This window comes from Watersipora subatra, chromosome 9 (assembly GCF_963576615.1).
Source record: "Watersipora subatra chromosome 9, tzWatSuba1.1, whole genome shotgun sequence".
In the NCBI taxonomy this organism is placed as follows: domain Eukaryota; kingdom Metazoa; phylum Bryozoa; class Gymnolaemata; order Cheilostomatida; family Watersiporidae; genus Watersipora; species Watersipora subatra.
Window position 1 is genome coordinate 42,657,051 of NC_088716.1, and position 20,628 is coordinate 42,677,678.

Sequence of the window (20,628 nt, forward strand, 5' to 3'; positions counted from 1 at the left end):
TGGTCAATGACTTACTGATCGATTATTTACTTCAGATGTATCTTTGTTTTATCTTATTTTCAAAGATTTTGGTTAATGAGTTCAGAGATATTCATTTTAAACAGCTAGTCAATTTGAACAATGAATATTATAAAAACCCATTCCAGATGTGTCTTTAAAATTATGATTTTGAAAACTTAGTGATCGATTAGTGATTGTACATGCACAATAGCTTTATTTTATTGTCTAAAGTTTTAGCTAATTTAGCTTAAAGATGTGAGATATTCACTTTTTTCAAACTATTAATTTTTTTATATTTTCAATTCACTTTTTGTTTTCAAAATAAAAGCAAAAGAAAGTTCTACAAAAAAGTAGAAGTTAGTCCTTAACACACTTTGCTGTGGTGAATATTAGGGATGTTTAAATTGGCTTAAACTATCTGATTGTGCCATATGAATCTTTGCAAAATAAGTTTTAGCTGCTTTAATAAATCAAAATTTATTTGGTGCTACACCTATAATTTTTTTGTATAAACAAAGATCACATCTCTGCTTCAAAAATATTGCTTCTACAACACCCTAAACTTTATAAAATGTTTTTTTTTGTACAAAATTACTTTAAAATTATATAAAATTAAGTCTCATTTTCATCTCTATAAAATTTTCATAGCTCAATGAGTATGAAACATTTCATTGTTGTCTTCAAAATCATTCAAAGGCCATTCACATTGCTTGACATGTGGAGGCCGCATTTTTGAACGCCACATGTTTTGAGTTCATTAGCAGTAACTAACTTTTTATTTATTTACATACAGAACCGTTGGGAGCAGCTGATTTATGTGGCTGTCAGCGGTGAGTCATCAGTTGATATTGTACTGTCCAATATGATTATGCTGACCTTTGACCTCGTCATGACTGAGGATGAGTTTTTTGGAGAGGAACTTGCCAACAACCTGGCTATCTTCTTCGGTGTTGATCCAAGCAAGGTACACATTTAACTAGTTTAGCAAAGCCAGTATGTTTTATGATGGGCTCATTGTACAACTACTGTGTTGGTTATATTATAGAGGATTTAGATGAGAAAGTATATATACAGAAACTCTAATAACTTAAGATTACGGCAGCTATACAGACTGGTGTTCATTCAATAATATGATATGGCTGTGTCTTGAATAATTCGTTGTCATACTGTTTGTATATTGGCTTATTTTATTGCAAGTTGAACCATGTCCAATTATCCATTTCTGTTTTTATTAATCACACAACAAATTAAGTTCTACTAAAGTTCTAAATGAAAAAACTTGTGCAACAGAAACAATTTCCCAGCAAATTATGAACCGTGCAAAAGTATTTGAAAAAACTCCAGCATGTTTCTCTTAGTGCATGTGTCACGGCAAGCTGTTGTCAATCATAACTACAAGAAATCATCAGCTATGTAACTCCTAAAAAGAAAGGTGAAAAACCTCTAATGATATTACGTCGCTATGTAGAGCGCTTGTAGCAACAAAGTATATGCTTTTTGGTTATTCCTACAACTTTCCACAGTAATGTGGGTCAACAGCTATTGTCCTGTAATGTTGAAAATCTATCAAGAAAGTTGTGAATCTATTGAAAAAATTGCATATAAATGTTTTTCTTACTTTCACCAGTTCTCAAAGAAAGCATGATCTACTAGTTTTTAGGGATTTGCTGTGACTGTAGATCATGTGTATCAGATGAACATAGAGTCCAGGATTTCTTCAGCAAACTCCTACAAACAGACATAGGTTAATAGATTAGGTTTTAAACAGATAATTTCTGAGAATAGGTAAGTTTATGGACAATTATTGAATGTTCTATTTGTGTAAAGAAATAGTTTTATCTAGTGCATTCCGCAAAATGTACGCTCAAGCTGATTGCTGTAATTTTGTAACCACGACTCAAAAATTAATGAGGGATGTATAAATGCTGTGCAGACTTGTTCGGTATTTACAGAATACGCTTTGACCTTGCGTTATGATTATTTGCCATGTTGGGTAACCAAAACATCTACTAGAGTATCATCTAAATTGAAAAAATGTATGAAAATAAAAACTAATAAAATTAACTTTGCTTTGAGTTCATGAATTGCCTAGTCAATGGAATTAATATACTAAATTACCTACTTATGTCACAGCTTGAAGCTTGCATCATGAATGTTTTGTCTCCAAAACTGGCTTTTTGCGCTTCCAGCATAAAAATCCTTGCTAAAAATTATATATCATGATTATGTTGGTATAGATAGACATGATGATGTAAGATGCTGTCAATTACCTTTGGATTCCGTCAAGAGTTGTTAAAACTATCCTTATTAAGCTCTGTTATTTAAGCATATGTCAGAGCAAAGGATCTCATATACTTGTTTTCTAATTTTTCCTGCAGTAACGCTTATTAACTTATGAGGGTGTACTGGTATCAATTGCTGCTGATGAAATAAACTAAATATTGCGGATGGATCGCTAATAGTACATAGCCCAGTCAAAAGAGAACTTTGCTGCAGATCCAATAAATTTGAGCATGAACTAACCTAATGGGTTGCAATTCAGTTACTTCGGCCGCATCTCACAATTGAAGTCGTTGAGATTTGAAGCATCACTTAGTATGAGGATGCTTGACCAAGATTCGAATGATTCACCACAGACTGTCTGTATATATAGCAAGAAAGTGCAGGGCTTTGTTTTGTTGCAAAGCTTTGTTACTGAGACATGTTTCAAGTGTTGTTAAATCAAATGGTGCGCTGAAGTCTAAATTACTGTTACCCAATACCATGAGTGTATAATAAAGAATAATAAAGATAACATGGTTCTAAAGCAGGGGTCGGCAACTCGCGGCTTCAGAGCTGCTTGCGATTCTTTCATCCCCTTGCGGCGGCTCCATCTGATTTTGGATTTTTTCTTTTTCTTACCATATGCCAAGTAATTCCTAAAAATATAGAAGTTTTATCACTAGATTTTGAAAAATAGTTTAAAAAATAGTAATTATATGACAAATCAAATATTGTCGCTTGTTATGCGTCATTATTTATGTTATATTATTATTAGTACCTTATCACATGATCGTCATGTGGCTTTAACTTTAACATAAAAGTACAGAAAAACATACTAACGGCATCGCCTGGAGGACCAGATTTCTACGAGATACCTTCCTTCTGATATTATGTCAATAAACTGATTTAAATAATTAGAAATCTAGTAAGGCTGACCGGCCACTTAGGTCCGCGGTATTGTCAACAACGCTAATGACAAGCAACACTATTACAGGTAGTACACCTTATAACAACTTATGCACCAATAAAACTACCAAAGTGATTTTACTGTTTATTGCAAAAGTGTAACTTTGTTTTCTCCGCAGTTAAGTCATTATATGTCCATGCAACACCTCTTCATTTTATGGTGTAAACATGGTATAAAAGCATTAAAAGCTAAACAAAAACATTACATGTAGTATTTACTTTGTTTAAATTTAAAATATCGAAGAAGGTTTGTGGCTCCCACTGCGTTCTTTCCTGCGGAAAACGGGTCCAAATGGCTCATTGAGTGGAAAGGGTTGCCGACTCCTGCTTTAAAGCAACAACCTTCCACTTGTTATTTACCCTTTATTCAATGATTCTTATAGGAACATCGGATCAGCAATCACAGAATTTTCCTAGTTTAGATTTATCTGAATGAATCTAAATCTAAAATCATTTGTATACACAGTGAAGACTGCCTAAATTTACGAGATATGCTGAGCTGTCATTTTGTCATCTGAACATGCTTTTTGTGTTCTGCTTAATATTTATGGAACAAGCTGAGAGTTTAAGGAAGATTTTTGTATGACAAGCGGTAACTTTACTTATTTAGGTACGGGTTGTGAATGTCATATCTGAAGATTCCCAGCTTTCTGAGAAAAGGAGGAGAAAAAGAGCTCTGCCGCTTGGTCAGATTACCGTTGAAGTTGAGTTAGGTGAGTGGATATGTTGATAGGGCTTAAACTAATACATTTTCTCTATCACCAACTGACAAAAGCTTGTGTTAACAGCTTGGTAAAAGATTAAAGCAGTACATTCGCAAAATCCTAAAATAAAATAATTTATTTTGCTCCTGCTTTACTATTAAATTATTACGAGTTATTTTAGATTGAAGTTTGACTATTCAATTGTTTGCCAAAATTTCTCTCAAGTTTCTCGCTTTAATTTGGTTAAAGGTTAATTCATCAAAACACACAGTTTTGTCTGCGATCAATGTACACTTTTCACTTGTACTTCTTTTCACTTTTAAAATGGTGAAGAGTATTTTAAGCATATATAAAAAAGTTTCACATAGTACACTTCTGAAATATAGCATTTGTTTTGGCAGCTGGTCTGGCAAGCTCGACTAGCTAATCACCTACTAACTTACTGCCCAAAATATTATCCAGTGTGCTGGCTATCTGAAAAGTCATCTGGGACTATAATTTGATGACTCTATGGTATAGAGTTGTATAAGAAATGTGGGTTCTGATTCGCTACCTAAAACTTCGATCGCTGACAATTTGTGAAAGCAGAATTCTATTACAATCACAGCCTCTACATATATATATATAATGTTATTTGTTTGTCAACTTGAGCAAGCAAGAATTACACATCAGATCTGTGTCAGTAGAAGCCACAGTTAGCCTCCAGAGAAGAATTATATTTTATTTATTGCCAACTAGACCACAAGCGAGGCGGTAGTTCTTAATATTTTATTTAGATCTTTGAATCAGATCAGGAAAAGTTGAATGTGAATATATGAGCTTACACTATTTCTCACACATGCAATGAGGAAGGCATAATTTTTAATGTGAACATATCACACTCTTTGATGTACGCCATACGGCAGATAGAATTTTCAGTTTTAAAAATGTTCATCTTTTGACACACATTGACATGGGAAAAATTATTTTTGTCCTTCATTTCAGCTTTTAATAAACCATTGATAGAGCCCAGATTCCTTATACTAAAGGTTTGTATAAAACTAATGAATAATATAAAAATTCCAAATAAGAGTATTATAGAGGCGTTTCAGTAAAACAATTATATTATTTTTTTAGAATATGTCTAGATATCTTCCGATGACTAGAGTTCATGTATTATATATTTACTTCAGGGAGTGCTCATGAGTATGAATAATTATTTTACCAAATTCTCAGCTGAAAGTTGTTTGCTCAAGTGGCAACGGCTTCTATATATTAAACAAAATGAATGAAGTGGGTAATGAGCTTTTTTCTTATTAAGTTATAACACAAGTAAGCAGACAATGTTGGTGATTGATTGGTTTAATTATGAATATCATAAACAACACTACTAAATATCACAACTAGCTTCAATAAGCTCAGAAAATGGGCCTGAGTAAAAATATATTCGAGCTGATTCTTGCTAGTTTCTGCAATGAAGCCAATTTGTGTCTTATTTCCTGTCAAGTTAATCTAGTGATCGATGTTGATTTTTTCCTGTTCATTTTCATATTATTTGAACTGTTTAATTAACATTTATTTAACCAAATTTCAAGGTGAGGCAGTGTAGTTTTCAGTTTATTGCTATTAAAATACAGGTGCGGGCACGGGCACGGGCGCAGAACTAATAACGTTTTTTGCTTAACCTACATATTTTAGACAATTTACTCATTTATAAACAAGCTAATTTAGCTTATGCATAAAGAGCCTTGCACTTACCGGCCTTTCTTTTAGGTGATTCGCCAACTGCTGGTATAAATGACACAGTTACTGATAGTCTCAGCACAGAACAACTGCTAGAGTTTAGAGATCAACTGATTGATAGTGTACAGACAGGAGCCCTCTCAGCCCTAATCAATGTTCCTATTAGCCAGGTATGTGAAGTGATAGGTGAATTAATGTGAAGACAGCAAATTATAACTGGTGACTTCTTGTTCAATTAAGCATTGAAGGTTACGGTATGAATAATATGGCTTGTCCAGTGGTATGAGATGGTCATTTTAAAACCACTCACGCAGTGGTATTAATTAGCACCACTCTTGGTGTGATATTAGCTAATACCACAGTATGAGTGGTAGGAAATAACTAATTGCCTTTTGGACAAATGTTATATAATTATAATATATAATATTATAATATATCATTATAATATTATTGGTCTTTCTGTTCTGTAAACTTTCTAACACTCGCACTGATTTTGTGTAAAATATGATGTGTATTAAAAGACAAGCTTATTAAATCGCTAAAGCCATAGAATATCCAAGGTGACTTCCAAGCCAGTATGGGGTTTGGTTTGGGTTTTAATTGCTACCACACCACAAATGGTACTAAGCTAATACCACTGCTTGAGCAGTTTTAAACAATGCTATAATTATGTTGCTGCATTCTAGATATTTTATAATAAATCATCAAGATAAATATCTCTGTATGAGGGATGCTGATAAAACCACATCATGAGTGGTACTAATAATACCTGCTAATAAGTGGTATTAGTGGTGCCATGTAAACCACTCATTTAGTGATACTAAGATACGTGATGACGTCTCTTAATTTGTTAACGTGAATAGGAAACAAATGACTGCTTCAAAATCTTTTAAATTTGATATTGTGTTTATTAATTCTATCAAAATGTAATTTAGTATCGTAAAAATTCACTAGTACACTAACAGTCAAGTTTATGAGAATTTTGCAATATTGTTAGTAGTTTATAAAATGGTTTAAAACAAAAGCTGTTTATCTTCAGTAACCATTTACTAATGCGATCAGTAATTATTAGAAAACAGACTAAAACCATATAGGCAACAGTTATGAATGAGTTTGAAATCTAAAAAATACTGTTCAAACAGCTTTCAGCATACGTTTTTCTGCCTTTACCAATAAAATATATAGTTGATAAAGATTTAAAGTTTCTTGACATTCATGCTATAAAAAGACACAGCATGCAGGCCTACGTAATTTCAAACAAAACTGGATGATCAAAGCCAGAATCAGTACTCTGCTTTTCCTATTTGCTCAATTGTAGTGTAAAAATAATCTACATTAGCTCAAGGATCATACTTTAAATGCAATAGAAACATAGATCTCAAATTTTATGAAATTCGCTTATGTTATTGAATACACAAAATTTTCTAGCTTTTTAAATTCAACGAAAACTGAATTTAGCAAAAATATGTATAAAAACTAGTGGCTCATATTCATACTAAATACTATTAAAACAAACTCCAAACATGTATCACAAGTTTATACAGAACTTTAAGCCTCCATGGTTAAATTCAAAACTGAAAAGTTAATGGGATTTCCTTTCACAAACTGGCACTGTCTCAGGCCAGCGGCAAACACGCCTTTGGAGCAATGTCATCAGCTAGTTATTCTAGTCACAAGTACACTAAAACAACAAGTTTGAACTTTTCAGGAGTTTAGAAAATAGCACCTTTGCCCTCTTGTAGGTGTCTATGACTGTATATCTGTATTGGACTGTATCTCTGCTGCAAGTATCTTGGACCACATGTCTGTTTTACTATAGGTGTACGTGACAGTACCACTGCCTGACCCGAGTGATCCAGAGTGGGATGCGCTTGTAGATAATGCTGACAACAACACCGATGTAATCCGTGTGCCTTCTAAACTTGCATTGCATGATCACCCTACTTCTTTTCCGGAAGGTTCAATCTTTGAAGGGATTAACATCAAACTTGTCGATGATGAGGTCTGTATCTTTCACTCCACATTAATATAAACGTGTCATTTCTGCAGTGTTCTGTTACAAGTTCTGATTTTTTAAGGTTTTAGTAGCACTTAGGATATGCATTACCAGTTGTCTGTGATTAAGTTTGTTCTTCAATAAAAAAACATAATTTCAAGCGGATGACTGTACTTTTTAAGCTTATGGAACCATTGTTCTAGTTAATGTATTAGCTTTATGTCAAGCAGTGTTTGTGATCAAAATTAATCAATAAGTAACCAATCATTTTGCACACAAGGTTACATGAGCAGACAACTTTATGTTAGTTGAGAGTAATTTCTTTGGCTCAGTTTCATCTGATCCGTACGATAGTTTAATGATAAAAAAATTAGTCTACTTTTCACAGTTATGTAGCCACGACCTATTTTACTATCGAGAATCTTCAATTTTCTGTACAATACATTTTTTTTGTCACACTTTTTCTGACCAAAGCTTTTGAAAGAATCTGTTTATAAAATCTAATATTCAGTACAAAATATTTTCTCCTTGCAAAGACAATCAACAGACCGTTGTCATTATATCTTACATTTCGAATGAGTATTACTAAGAAGCATGATACAAGTCTGGTGCCTGACATTGTTCATCAATTCGAGCAATATCATACCACTATTCCAATAGTCATTGACAAAATATAATATTATTTGAACTTTTGTTTAGTTTTTATCACATTTATATAAATACTAGCGTTAAGCTTTAGTACTGCCTAGGATATATTTCTTATGCAATTAGATAGCCTGCAGCAGGTGTGTAGATTTCAACGAAAATATTTATACTGCTTCCACAACAACAATTCTACAACGATTCTGCAACGCATTCAGTGACTGTTATCGGCGTATTTTTGAGTTCCTAACCATACCGGTATTTAAAAGGTTTGTTGTCAGAAACTAGGTGGCCTTTTGAAACTGAAACACCTACCATTTTAACTTTTAAATGAAAGTGCTGTTTATTTCTGAGCGTGTTTGGTCAATGCATAATTCAAATATTTAAAAGCTTGAGGCATAGGTAAAACAGATTGTTGAAAAAACTTTCTAAGTTCCTAATTTCTTAATTTTTATGCTACACATTTGTTCAACGTATAAAACAGCTTATAAACAGTGGTAGGTAATGCAGTTGCCATTGTCTAAGTTTTTTACCCAATGATTTTGAGTAACTCAAGCTAGTCCACATCTTTACTATAATAAGAGCTGAGTCTGTCTGAAACCAGCGTTAGATAAATAATGAAAGTATGACACAGGAATCAAACCCGTCAAGCAAAACTATGATGTCAAGCATACCAACCATTAAGCCCTGCAGTCACTTGGAACAGCTCTGGAATAATTTTTTTATACTCTTTATAAACAAAGCTCTCACGCATCATGATTTTCAAGCAAGCTAGTAGTAACCAACAGTATTTACGCAAGTGCTCCAAGTGAGCGTATTTTATACCTGGTGTAATGAGTATAATCACAATTATTCCCTTGTATAGCAATGTAGCTGCTTGGTATAGTGAATAGAATGCCTATCTTCCAAATTTTGGTGTAAAGCAGGTTTCTCGTTCCTAAATTTTATTGCTATAACAGGACACAAATGACAGATGACAGACAAACAAATACTGAGATTTATATATATATTCCAGTGTTTTTAATACCTGTGCATCGCCAGGCATTCCGATAGTATATATACATGTATAAATATATAAAATATGTTAAAGTGGAACTTCACTCTATAAGCTAAACATTTTATTACTCATAGTTTCATGTGATACAATAAGTATCACACTATTCAGATAAAATGCCTAAAATGAATCTCATACTAAGCCATCTGATTTTTCATTGAGCACTCTATAACGAATTGTCCAGCATACACCTTATATATATATAAATATACATATGTATATATATATATATATATATATATATATATATATATATATACATATTTTTACATTAATAGAATGCCTGGCGCTGTATGGGTATTAAAAATCAGTTTTTAAACAATAAGAGGTGACGTAGTTGCCTGCCACTTGCCATTAGCCTGGCACGATGCCATTGGCTAATTTGAGTAAGCTTACTAATAAGTCTTAACCACTTGCTCCACAGTTGAGCCCGCATAAAATCACAACCACTCTCCTTGGCGTTGCGCCATGATGGCAAGTGGTAGCGTATTCTCGCCCACATCGCGACATAAATCATTCGCCCAATGCATCAATCAAGCTAGCTTGGCTTAATTGTTAAGGGATTGAACTGGTGACTGGGAGGTTCCAATATCGAATCTTCTGCAATATGGCTTTATTCTAAGGTTTTATTAGCTATAATTGGACATACCGAACTACAAACACACCAACTTTGAGATCTATATAGATACTAGCTGTACTACCTGACGTTTAAAAAAAATTTATTTGTATTTAACATATAACAACATTTTCCATTCTAACTTTCAAACTACATTTCACGAGTAAAGTGTTTTGTGTAGTTGAAATAATTTAATAGAAAGTAGAAACAACTGTAAAAGTTTTCAAACTTTGTCAAACAACTGTAACTTTCAAACTTCATATCATGAGGAAAATTTTTTGTGCAAGTCAAATAAAATAAAAATAAATTACCTATAAAAGGGTTTAGATGTAAATGTGAAATAATTAGCAAGTAATAGCTAAATTAATTGTGTTTTGCTATGATTGCAATAAAAGATGATTCGGTAATGATACAATTAATACAAACTGAGAAAGTAAAATAAAAATCCTGAATATGTTGAGTTAATAATTACAAAGAGTGCAAATAAGTGTGTGTATAAAAAAGGGTACTGTTCCAGCAGAGGCTATCCATCAAAACTTTAAATATTTGGCACATGCTTAGTATGCATGAACATATGAAGTATATATATATTTTTTTACTTTAAATGTTCATACATATTAAGCCTGGGCCATCAGTTTGCTATGCTAAGTTTTTTTACCAACAACGTATACATGTACTACACTAAATAGTTATATAAACAATGTTACTTCTCAAAATATTTTGTTGCAAACTCACATTCATAAACTGTTAGTACTGAATAGCCTACAGATGCATAGCTAATCTTCTACTGTTTGACATGTCCTAATACCTGCTCACAAATGTCATAATATTTGGTGCAATATCACAGGATGAAATTGTAACTGACTTTGGACAAATTACTTGGAGAGTTGGTGTAAGACTTACTTCACCTGGAAATGGTGCAGGTGTGCTGACAGGAACTCAGGATGTGCCCCTCATTCAAGGCTGGGCAAACTTTACAGATCTGAGCATAAGTAATTATGGATCAGGTTAGTTGTTAAAATACACTAGAGACATAATAAGCATTGTGAATCATATAATAGCTATTAGTTCCTATAAACCCTGCAGTAATTTTACAAAAAAACCCTGCAAGCTGTAAAATATTACGTCATATTAAGATGTTTTTCAGCATCTTGTCATATTAACTTGTTGGATTCCAGAACTTTAATAGATGCTTCCTAGCCACAACTATACTTAATCACAACTTTTAAACAGGCATTGTGTTAGTTAAGAATCTGTTAGTAAGACTTACTCTGACAGACCACCAAATATACTCACACACACTTTAATACTTATTTTAAAATTAGCCCCCATGGCTCATTTGGCAGGAGTGTAAAGTCAACACTAACTTTAATCAGCTTTTCAGAGATAATTGGTAGGCAGCTAAAATATACAGCAGACATGTAAAGTATGAAATAGATTTGTAACGACCTATATCTGTGTAGAAATCTGTAATATTTTGACTACTGGTATCCTGGCTCTCAAGTGTGCTGTGAGAGATCACCTCATTCGCTAATAAAGCACAGAGAGTAACTATATGTATAATTACTCTGCAATTCTAATCGGTGGTCAAGTGGCAAATATGGTAGCTTTGGCCAGTGATAACGCTGGATGTCTCTGGTTTGAATCTTGCATGAAGCAATCCTTTTCCCCTTGCACGGCACTTACTATAGCCAAAATTGACATTCTTGTAGACTTTAGGTACTCTTTGTGTCTGGTGGGGCTCCAAAACCAACAGTTTAAGTCATTATTTTTATATAAAAGTGATAAACTCCTTTGGGATACTCTTCAGTTTGTAATAAAAAATTTGTAGAATAGCAATATTCTAAAAATTGCAGATGTTATGCTTAAGGATTTGGTTAGATATTCTTTCATATTTGCAGACTTTGAGCTGGAATATTTCATCAGTTCGCCAGTTGGTGCTAGCTATGTGGACTCTGTCCGAGCTTCTTTTGAATTAGTCAAGAAAGAATTTGATGTTTTAATTGAAGTGGAAAGTTTTGTCACTTCCAATGAGACAACGGATATGCTGCTCACCTTAGTTGATCAGAGCACGACAACACCTATTGCTTCATGGAATGTAAGTTTGTGCATTGTGCACAAATTTGAATAGTGTTATGACCATTCCTACTCACTGTCCAATAGAAATATAATTTTCACTAACTTCTGTTGAAATGCCGAAATAGTTATCTAATAACTATAAATAGATATGCCGATGTGTTATCTGCAATAAAACTTCATACGGATTAGCAGCCGTAGCAGCTATGGCAGCCATGGATATTCTTTTATTTCAGTTCTTCCACAACTTTGTCAATTGCTTCCTTTTGTCCGCTTTGCGCACTCAATGTTTTTTATTGATGACTAAGTGTATGTCTGTATATGAGCTATGTGTTGCTCACTCCAGTGCGGCTAAACAATTCTTTCTCAGCTTACTTAATTTTTACAGGGTTTACGATTCAGAGCTTTTCTCAGTCTAAATGTGAAAGTAGACTACAAAGAAGGAGAGATGACATCACCCATTTCCAATATATTTGACACAGCATACGGCAACGTCTCTATACCGATTAGCTTCTCTAAGAAGAATGCTTATGTTGTTGACATACAAGTTGTTTCATATCCGGTTGCAAGTTATGGAACAACTGCCACATCAGACATCATCATAGCCTACCCAGTGAGAACTTTAAACTTAACAGTTTAAAATCGTCTTACTACTAATTTATCAGCCTTTAGCTTATGATCCTGAATAAACTGTTGCTGTAATTTTGGCAGCTGTGACATTAAAGTATCAGCAGGACATTAATTAAGTCCCTCGAACAATCCGGTTATTGTGTCAACTGTCAATTCACTTGCTGTCCCAAACCCTTATTAATATCTAACTGTACCATTCAGATGTTCATACTCAATATCACATTATTTGTATCATGGTTAGTTTACCATGGCTAAAGCTTTCAGGTCATATCTGTAACTTTTATCACAAATATTTTTGCTTATTTCTTACAGGAAGATTATGTAGCCCCAAATCCTGCCGTGACAAAATACATAACTCTGACTTTTGATGGAAGTGAAAGTGAGGATAATCTTATTTACTTTGAAGTAGCACTTTACAATGAGCTGCTGCACAACTATGATGCCGTGACCTTTGCAGTCTTGAACTGTAGCAACTGTAAGTTTATTTTATTGTGATGAGCCTGTTTTTCTAGAAATATGTTACATCTTTTGAGAGCATAAATATTTTTAAAAATAAGTTTGTTAAAATTAGGAAAATTATTCTCAGCTCATAACATGCTCATCGGGCTGAAAGCCTACACACTAGAACTGCTGAAGGCCAGAGAAAATGCTATTTTTCTTTGAAGGAACAATTTGATTACTTTCATGTCAAACAATCTTTTAACACAATGTTATAAAAATGTGCCTATTCCATGCAATCAAAACAAAAAATCCCTGAGCACTGATCATCAAATTTGTAATAACCTTACTTTTCGCAATTTCTTTGTTTTCAATTGCTGTATACAGAATGTCCGGCAGTCTGGCCCAGGTACTTTGTTTAACAAAACGTTGGGTGTCCTTTACAGCTCTAACCTGCCAGTTCCAGATATCAGGTGACTCTGATGTTGTGGATGAGAGACTTCTGGCCATGTGGGAAGCAGTGAAGGGGCCATTGGAAATAGTTGTAGATGGAATGAGCTATACTTCGCAGCCAGAAATGACAGTAAATGGAGAGAATTATTATGGAAATGATGAATCTGCAGTGGTGAGTAAAGTTTATCTCAGTTGATCAGTGTCGCAGGAATCAAACCTTGCATATTGAATAGTGTAGTTAGTGCTAAGCATTGATGAGTACGGAGCAGGGGCAAAACATTTAGTAGTTTGTAGAGAAGAGGGTGCCAAGTTTCTAGTAAAGGATTAGGTGTCCGGCAGCCAATTACCAATACAGAGTTCTGTATCAAGTGCCAAACATAGTTGGTGGTAAGTTGGGTGTTGCAAACCTGACATTTGGTTTTGAGTAGTGTTAAAGATAACAGAGTAATGTTAGTAAGTAGAGTATCCGTTGCCAGTCCTTCTTTAGTGATAGCGGCAGCAACTGTCAGCATCTTGAGTCAAGTAGTTGTATCTAACCATCCATGTTGGGTTAGGTAACATACGACACATCCCATTTACTTTATTTTTCTAACCAATGGGTGAGTAATTATCAGGTACAGTATGCAATACTATTATTATGTGATTCATAAAGTTAAAAACTATCATTATTTTATTATATATAATCATTATTTGCTACATACACAGTCAATTTCTAGCATATGTGCATGCTTGTGCATATTAGGAATAGTTTATTTTTGTTTTGCTTTCTACAATCTACATTGTATCAATAGCCATTTTCCCTGTGGTAATTGCAGTTTATTTGCGTTCAAAGTCACTCTTAAAACATATACGTATTTAATGCAGAATATTTGTTATATGTTGCAAATATTTGAGATAGGTTAAGAAGTTCAATGAAATTAATTTTAATTAAATTATTTTTCTGGTACTTCCAGAAGTTTAGTTACAGCGGATTGATAAAACACGGCATTATTAGGAATCGTATAAAAGGGTCGAGTTAAAGATCGGAACAACTAATACTGCAGATAGATAACCTTTCTGTATATAATTCAAAGATAAATTCATATACATGGTCATCTAGGTGAAATGTAAAGCTAGAATAAGCTTTTTGCTAGAATATTTTAACATTTTTATTGAATCTTATAGGAGCCGGTTGATGACGTAATCATTATATACATAATCGTTGGGGTTACTGGTGGTGTTCTACTTATCATCCTTGTCATTACAATTGTCTTCATCCGCCAGAAGAAAGGTAAGTTACTAGCATACTGATAACAGTTCTCAATAGTTTACTGGCATGTTAATAGTTTCTTAACATTTACTCATAAATAGTCCACAAACCTATTTTAAAACCAAATCTATTTTTCTACTCACTATGTTTCTCCACCATTTCAATTGGCTGCTTTTACTTCTTTTCAGATTTGTCCCACCTTTTATTACTTTGTCACAATTAAAAAATGCTAAGATATGAAATGATATGTTAAATTTAAATCTACTAAATGATTACCTTGTTTTGCCTGGGTAAAAATAATTTTTTTTGCACAGAAAATTTATTTTAATTCGACGTATAGAACATTGACTATCATAGCTTTTACGCTTCATATCATGAGTTAAGTGTTTTGTAAATTTCAAATAACTTGAGAAAAAAACTAAAACGACTGTGATGTTGTTTAAATGTGAAATAATTAGCAAATAATGGCTAGAAAAAGTCTGTTTTGTTACAATGAAAAGTGCCTGGATACTGATACAATTAAAACAAACTGAGAAAAAAAGTCATGAATATGTTTAATTTATATATACAGTATATATACAGTATATATACTGTATATATACAGTATATATACTGTATATATACAGTATATATACTGTATATATACTGTATATATACCGTATATATATTAAATATGAATATACAGGGAACAGAAACTCTGAAACAGGAAAAAGCCTTTAGCATTTTGTATTTAGTTTAAAACTAAAAATTATTTTTTGAGTGGTTTTTAAATATTCTAAAAAAGTAACACTTAATTTATAGTTAAATAAATGAGTTCTGATGAGATATTCATATTTTAATGGATCGCCTAACTTTTTACACACATTTGGTAAAATTTTTTATGTATTGCGGCGAGTGTGACTATTAAATTTAAGTCAGGTGCTTTTAAAGTATTCTACAATAAAATAAATACTTTTTGAGATACATGTCTGAGTGAGTTTTTATTTTAACTTTGTATTGAAAAAAGACATTTAAGGATAATAGCCCTTCACAGAAAATTTTCAACAAAAATATATGTATACTATGGTCAAGATCTTTAGGCATGTTGCAAGTACGTCTTAACAAACTCTATCATTTAACAATGAACATGTTTACAGCAAATATACCACTGACACGTGAGTAGCCTGAGCACTATAAACAATAAAAATACCATTTTGGGCTGGTCAGTAAAAGTGTCGTCTGGTACCGAGGGGTTGCTCTCCTCTTGGACATGTAGTTAAGAATATGTTTACAGGCTTTAACATTATTTCCTCTCTTCATTTGCTATTGAACAGATTTACTGTCTTTTCTTTTTGCTAATTTACACCTACAGTTTTTTTGATGTTATCTTATTGTTACGATATGAAGCATAAATAAGAGGTAAATTTTTTATCTTTTTTTAAAACACATTTTTGTTTCCCACACCCTTTGTTAGTCTTTTCATTTCCCATTCTCTTTGAAACAATACTTCGTTTTCCTACGCTTTTGTAAACTAAATTTCATGTTATGGGCAATGCAACTACAAAATTGTTAATTAAGAATTTTTCATACTTTTCAAAAATTAGGTCGTTCAAAGATAAAAGATTCTACGAGATCACTGGGGTTTGATCTAGAGGAGGATTTTGTGACCTACATTGGAGCACCACCAATATCTAGCAAGATGCCACCCATAGACACAAAAAGGGAGGAGCTTTTGAGAGCTAATGAAAGGCTTAGTAAAGAGCCAGGTAAGATTTGTCTTGCTTTGCTGAAATACCAGCATTTTGAACTATAGGCACTGCACTGGGTTGATGATGACAATATAATGAAAAACTAAAGTTGTAAACTTCTGAAATTATGAAAGTCATTTGGCTATGACCTTTGGCTATGACCTTTGGCTATGACCTTTGGCTATGACCTTTGGCTATGACTTTTCCAATGTTTTGATAAAAGGCAACTGATGAAGTGTATACTGATTAGTCAGAGTATTTTAATTTTCAATTCGTTAACATGTTAAATATTAACAAAAACTATCAGAAAATTTTGCTAACACTAATAAAATATGTTATTACATTAATAATTACTCAATTCCTCTTTTTTATGTTTATACTCGTGTTCTCGCCAGAAACTAAATTTACACTCGCATGTACTAAGAATATTTTGTAGTCAAATTCTGCCACCTTCTCATTTTATTGCTACCGATGTAAGTGTAATAGTATTCACAATTAAAAGTTTGAAAAGTTCATCTGTTTCCTATTTTTGGGCAGTTCAACATGTTTTGTTGTTCATTTTTGAAACATTTAAAAAAAGTTTTGTGTAGATACGTTTTCAGTAGTGGAATATCATAATAATGGCATAATATCACTTATATTAATAGACAGTGTCATGTAAATACTCTTAAAAGCCTTATCAGTAATCAGGCTTGTTCTTTGTTCATCTCAAATAATTATTTAAAAAAGTATCAGATAGAAATTACGACATGGTGATCATACATTCTCAGCGGCAGAAGGTTTTGGCTAGTCTGGTAAATTGGTTAATGATTGGCTTGTACAGCAATAACTGAATCTATCTCTATATTCCATTAAACTGCAATTTAGTCTATATGTGCAAATTTACTATATGATAAAAAATTGTGTTATATAATACGAATGCTACAGAAAAAATCATCTTTCATGAATTATCTATCTATTACTGAAAACAACTAATGTTCTACATCATGATTGGAGCATGATAAAACAGAATGGCATGAAGCAATAACGACAGCAAATATGAGACAACAGTATTGCAGATTAATCTTTGAGATAAAAGCGTTTGTGTAAACACACCTTGTTGTTTCTGTATACAGTGGATATATGATTGAATGGTTGACGAGCACTAAATGGCTTTAAAATAAGTACGTATGATGGCTCTGAACGGAACAAGTGTTAAGATTGAACACGACAGTACATTATATGTACATATTTTTCTGCTGCTACTAATTGCTATGCTCCCTTCCAAGAAGAACCATCTGGTTTGCGAGCAAAACTGTAATTTGTCAATATCAAGTGTGCCACAGCTCCCAGCTATACATAAAAAATTAATGTTCAAGTATTAAAAATGGATAGCCTTTCATTTTTAGTAAAAACTAACTTTTATAACATGTATCTGCTATTTTAGTTTATGACGTCCCATCTCCTACCATAACTCCAACTAAAATTGCAGTGAAGCCAATTTCTAAGACACAGCAAGTGACAACTCCACGATGGCGATACTAAACGTTGTCAATCTTGATTTAACTTTTGACGCTGAACTCTTCTGAGTAAGTTTGCAGTTTCTAGTTTTAACCCACTTATCTTCTCGATCTGATTCTCGTTCATTATCATGGATGAAAATAATAATGCATCCAATTTTGTCCATTATGCATTTATATTTTAGCAATCATATTTTTGTACATTACACAATGCTTTATTTTTGACGATAAAATTTGCAGTGTTTTTTTGTCTTGTCTTTTTTATTCACAAATAGCATTATTTGCAAAATCCATTCAAAAAATTTTTACATCTTGTTTATCATATTTTGTGTTCTGTTTCACCATATCTTATTTTACAACCAATACAGCTTCTTGCAGCATCTCATTGTGTCTTTTCTATTCTCTTTGAAACTGATATGGGATGCTGAACTGATCCATGAAATTATTTCATAGATTTGTAAGAATATTTTTATATTCTGCCTTGTAATTTATTATATAATATCTTATGATCAACAGTGTCTTGTAGCATCGCAATATGACTTGTTATCTTTTAGACTTGATAAAAAGTTACTAGTTGCAACTACAAAAGTTGCTAAAATAGGAAACCACTGCGTAACGTTTTTTGTTTAAACTTTAGGTTATTTTATGCACAAGAACTTTATGTCAGGCTGAATTTGGATAGTTAGAATTTTTGGTTTCTGCTCTGGGAGAGTGTCCTGGTTAGATGAAGAATGAAAATTCGGTTTTAGGACCAGAGATAAAAAAAGCACCTAATAACTTGTATTAAAAGAAAACCTCCATATCATGAAAACTTACAATTAAAAAAAATAAGAGAGAAGTTCACAAAACCTGAGGAAGAAAGAGTTAAAATATACTGAGTAAACAAAAATGGTGATTAGAATGAGTGTTGCACAATCAATCGGTTAATATGGAGTTTGCTGTTCTATTATATACTGTATTAGTTGTGTAAAACTATTCAACTATGAGAGGATTAGAGCTAGCCCTTAATCATATGATTCATACAGACAATAACAGTATTATACTGGTATTAATTGAAATTGGCCATCCTGCATGCAAACTGCAAAACTGCATATTTGATTTAGTTAAACTATTTGGTCCCTTCAGGCTATAGTATGCGTGGGTGAACCACAGAGTTGTTGTGCATGGAAAAGTAAAAAAATAAAATTTTTAGGATTGACCTCATCGTGTTGTTTTGGTAATCTCTACCTGTCTACTTTCCATTAGCATGTCTGCGAATAATACCCGTGATGATTTATTATAGTAGTTCTTTGCCACCGTGGCTAGTTACTGAATAATGCATTTTATTTTTGTATCAACAGCTCATAATAAAAACTCTGCTGCATATTGAATTGAATGTGCAAAAGATTATGAATATTGCATATAAGCTAATTAGATAGATGTTTACCAGATTTAACAAGTAGGTAAACCCCTACTACAAATGCAAATTGAGCTTCTTGACTGAGTCATCAGGCTGAGTTGTGGACTTTTTCAAGCTCTCAAATAAAAACTTTGCCAAGATGGAATGTCGATTAACTGTAAAGTAACATGAAGGTTGTATCATCTTTCAATGCTTCTAATCTGTTTAGGATTGTACTGTAATCAAAACTTAGGCAAACCTTTTATATTTTTGTAATACAGCTGACTGTGACTAAATTTTTTGTCATAGGCATTGAATTAAGTAGAAGAATGTTTAAAAATCACAATTTTTCAACAAAAAAGCATATTAACAAAAACTTTGTATTTTGCTCTTTTTATGATAAAAGACAGCAAACATCTTTTGATAACGATCACTCATAAGACATGCACTAAGTGAGCTATTCATTTTTGATTAACAAAATAAAAGCATTGGAAAATTCTATAATGTCAAAAATTGAGCTCAACACAATTTACTACCCATCTAGACAGAAGGGCAAAAGTATTGAAAAGCTAGCATTTCCAAACAAGTTAATAAATTTCTTACGCAAGACATTTTGAAACACGTTCGTTATTTTGTGAATAATTCTTCATAGAACTCACTCCTAAAACAAAATATAGTCAGAGCAAAAGGCTAAGTTTTTAAAAATATTAGGAGGGCTACAGTAAAAGGGAGAGAGATGGAAAAAGAATGAAGGTGAAAAAAGGGAGAAAGAGAAGAAGAAAGAAAGAATGAGAATGAGAGAGAGGGGGAAGCAAGAGAGGGAGAAAGAGGGAACCCGTACGCTTTCAACAATATTTCAAGCTCATCAAATATACACTTCTAACACATTTTGGACAGTTTTACAGATAAATAAGGTCAATAAAAGGAGTAATTATCAGCAGTATAAACATAGTTAATGTAAAATACATTATTTATTAAGCAATCCTAAAATCAGAAAGATATCTCAGAACCAAATTTTGGTTCTATGAAAAAATTACCACAGCTACAGTGTTTAAGAATAGTATGGAATAAAAAAGGGTTACAGTGCCTTTCATCTTTTTAAGCAAGCAAACAAATGTAGTGAATATTCCTTGGATCAGTAGCAAAAGTTTTCAAACTAGACAGAAATATTGTGTACTGTAACAAATTATTTAAGTTCATAGATATATTATATATT

The 20,628-nt window shown here is 32.7% G+C and overlaps 1 protein-coding gene across 1 annotated transcript in view; it reads left to right on the forward strand.

Annotated features, from left to right (window-relative positions):
* Window positions 1-18,059, forward strand: part of LOC137405089 (fibrocystin-L-like) — a 114,224-nt gene extending 96,165 nt beyond the window's left edge. The window contains exons 74-85 of the mRNA XM_068091315.1: window positions 794-964; window positions 3,839-3,941; window positions 5,685-5,824; window positions 7,474-7,656; window positions 10,810-10,969; window positions 11,864-12,060; window positions 12,427-12,651; window positions 12,981-13,143; window positions 13,553-13,731; window positions 14,724-14,829; window positions 16,392-16,553; window positions 17,962-18,059. Coding sequence (XP_067947416.1) covers window positions 794-964; window positions 3,839-3,941; window positions 5,685-5,824; window positions 7,474-7,656; window positions 10,810-10,969; window positions 11,864-12,060; window positions 12,427-12,651; window positions 12,981-13,143; window positions 13,553-13,731; window positions 14,724-14,829; window positions 16,392-16,553; window positions 17,962-18,059 — 1,887 coding nt within the window. The remainder of the gene's footprint in view (window positions 1-793; window positions 965-3,838; window positions 3,942-5,684; window positions 5,825-7,473; window positions 7,657-10,809; window positions 10,970-11,863; window positions 12,061-12,426; window positions 12,652-12,980; window positions 13,144-13,552; window positions 13,732-14,723; window positions 14,830-16,391; window positions 16,554-17,961) is intronic.
* The last annotated feature ends 2,569 nt before the right edge of the window (window positions 18,060-20,628 follow it).